The following is a 2716-nucleotide window of genomic DNA, read 5'->3' on the forward strand; positions in this document are numbered from 1 at the left end:
CGGCCCAGATCCGGGCTGAATCTGGGCCAACACTTTGTTACTATCTGGGTTAGAATATATTGCTTATTTACATCATTATCTGATTATCTTTACTAAAATTAAAGTACTTCCACTTCATATGCAAATTTTGAATCCTAGGGAGACTCTTCATTTGTTTGTCTGTCATGTCCATCCAAAAAACAAAATATTTCAACATGTTGACTCTCCAAAAAGTCCAGAGTTTGGAAAGCGTGGACAGAGGTGTGTTTGTGTAAAGTGTCTGCGACAGTGAGACTCGCTAGTCCTGTATGTGTGTGCGTGCGTACTGGCGTTGGTCCACAGGGCAGCTGTAGAGAACAGGGCAGTCATTCATGCCATCAGGTGACTGGGACCGTTGGGATTGGCTGGGCGGGTGCAAGGCGTGAATGAGCCGCAGTAGAGTGAAAAAGGCCCACAGCGCCGGGCTCTGGGAGAGTGGTGGGAGGGGGATTTCAAGAGGAGGGGGGCACAGGTGGGGGGTCGTGTGGACAGGTGCAGGAACATCTGCCACGCTCTTCTGTTCCTAATGAACACATCTCTGACTGGAGGTATGGTACACGGCTGCGGCCAATGGAAGATGCAGACCGACCAATGCTTTGTTTTTGAGAAGGCGCCTTGAGTGGGTGTGATGTCTTATTTTTCCCTAATTTTTAAGAGGAACTTCTGCTATTGCAGATTTTTGCTCTATGCTCATTTGTAACAACTTACTCGCTTTGCTTCAAAGGTGGCACGACGCTGGGGAATTCAGAAGAATCGACCTGCAATGAACTACGACAAACTGAGCAGATCGTTGCGCTACTATTATGAAAAAGGCATCATGCAAAAGGTAATGCAGGCTAACAAGCTAAGCTACATCTTCTGACACACTAAAGGTGTAGCTTAGCTACTTTTTTTCATAAGTTAATATGCAAATGACTGTTTTAAAACTACTTTAATATGCCAATAAGAAAATGCTACAATGCTAAAGTCTTGAAAGTTTGAATACTGACATTTAAAAGGATGCATTAAATTGATCAAAAGTGAGAGTAAATGCATTTATAGTGTTAGAAAAGATTTATATTTCAAATAAATGCTGTACTGTTCGTCAAAAAATCCTGAAAAAAACAATAATAAGATTTCTTGAGCACCAAATCATCATATTAGAATGATTTCTCTAGGATCATGTGACACTGAAGATTGGAGTAATGATGCTGAAAATACAGCTTTTAACACAGGAATAAATTACATTTTAAAAGATCTTAAAATTGAAATCTGTTATTTTAATTTGTAATAATATTTCACAAAATTACTGTATTTTTGATCAAAAAAAATGCAGCCTTGAGCGCAAGAAACTTCTTTCAAAAACATCTTTAAAAGTGTTTATTGCAATAGTGTAGTTATAACGTTAAAGATATTTTAGGCAAATATAGGCATTTCTGGTCAACAATAAAACATAAAAAATTGGACTCTCTTGTTCTTCTAAAATTGCTTTTGAATAATACTTACACATGCAATTTTATGAGCTTATATTAATGGAGAACTTATATAAACTTATTATTTTGTCATACTGAAGGAGTAGAAACGTTCAAATAAATGTACAAAAACATCTCAAATATACACATTATACTTTTTATGGATTAAAAGTTAATGGGCATGATATTTGTCAACTTCCCAGCAAGTCATCATGAAAAAAGTGAACCCATCTACGTCTTCCTTGCACTGTTGAGATATACAGTAATATTCTGGTTTCTTGATTCAAAGGTGGCAGGTGAAAGATATGTGTATAAGTTTGTCTGCGACCCCGAGGCTTTGTTCTCCATGGCTTTCCCTGACAACCAGCGTCCGGTGCTGAAGACCGACCTGGAGCGGCAGATCAACGAGGAAGACACCGTGCCGTTGTCGCACTTCGATGAGAACATGGCGTACATTCAAGATGGCGGCTACTGCAACCCGCACCCGTACAATGAGGGCTACGTCTACTGAAAACTGCTACAAGAACAGTCCGGCCGTTTGGAAACAAAACAAACTTTCAGACTGTCCCTCATTTCCTTCAGTCGTTTCCCAGGACAAAAGAGAGCACTTTATGGACAGAGGATGGCAGTATGTAAACCTACAAACGTACTGGTGTAGTTGCGTTAGATGCTCCTTTGGTGTGTTTTTTTTTTTTTGTTGCTATTGAAGGGGATGGGGTGTTTCAGCATGCCGTTTTCTCACAGCGAAAGACTCTCGAGGGCAAATGGCCTCTCTCCGGACAGATGTTTCGAACTATTTAGACAGGTTAGAGTCTGGAGCACGTGAGTGGAAAAATCCCAAACTCTTTTACCATTGAAACTCTTGGATTGTTTGTGGAGCGCTTTGTTATTTTTGCACATTTTCACCTTTGTTTTGTTTTTCTCTCCCCTTGGTGTCAAACTGAGTAAATAATACAGTGTATTACTATGGAAATAAAATCCTTCAAACTCTCCATGTCAAAGTAAAATGAGCACATATCTGAACTGACCCCTTTCTCGCCCATCCAGGATCCATAAAATCATTGAATTCTAGCACAGTTACAATAAATGACAGATTTGTGTTATTTGTGAAGGGATATTATACTAGTATTCAAGTTATACCCATCCATATATATATATATATATTCTCATATGAATATAATGTCTTAGAGGGGGGAAGATGCAGGTAATTTTCTCAATTAACAAGATTTTTATTTATTAATGAATTA

The 2716-nt window shown here is 38.8% G+C and overlaps 1 protein-coding gene across 6 annotated transcripts in view; it reads left to right on the plus strand.

Annotated features, from left to right (window-relative positions):
- etv1 (ETS variant transcription factor 1) overlaps nucleotides 1-2461 on the plus strand; it is an 18954-nt gene extending 16493 nt beyond the window's left edge. For all 6 annotated transcript variants that reach the window (XM_039663456.2, XM_039663457.2, XM_039663464.2 and 3 more), the window contains 2 exons: nucleotides 743-844; nucleotides 1759-2461. In XM_039663456.2, coding sequence (XP_039519390.1) covers nucleotides 743-844; nucleotides 1759-1980 — 324 coding nt within the window. In that variant the 3' untranslated portion in view covers nucleotides 1981-2461. The remainder of the gene's footprint in view (nucleotides 1-742; nucleotides 845-1758) is intronic.
- Nucleotides 2462-2716: the final 255 nt, after the last annotated feature.

This window comes from Pimephales promelas, chromosome 16 (assembly GCF_988280905.1).
Source record: "Pimephales promelas chromosome 16, fPimPro1.hap1.1, whole genome shotgun sequence".
NCBI classification, from domain to species: Eukaryota; Metazoa; Chordata; class Actinopteri; order Cypriniformes; family Leuciscidae; genus Pimephales; species Pimephales promelas.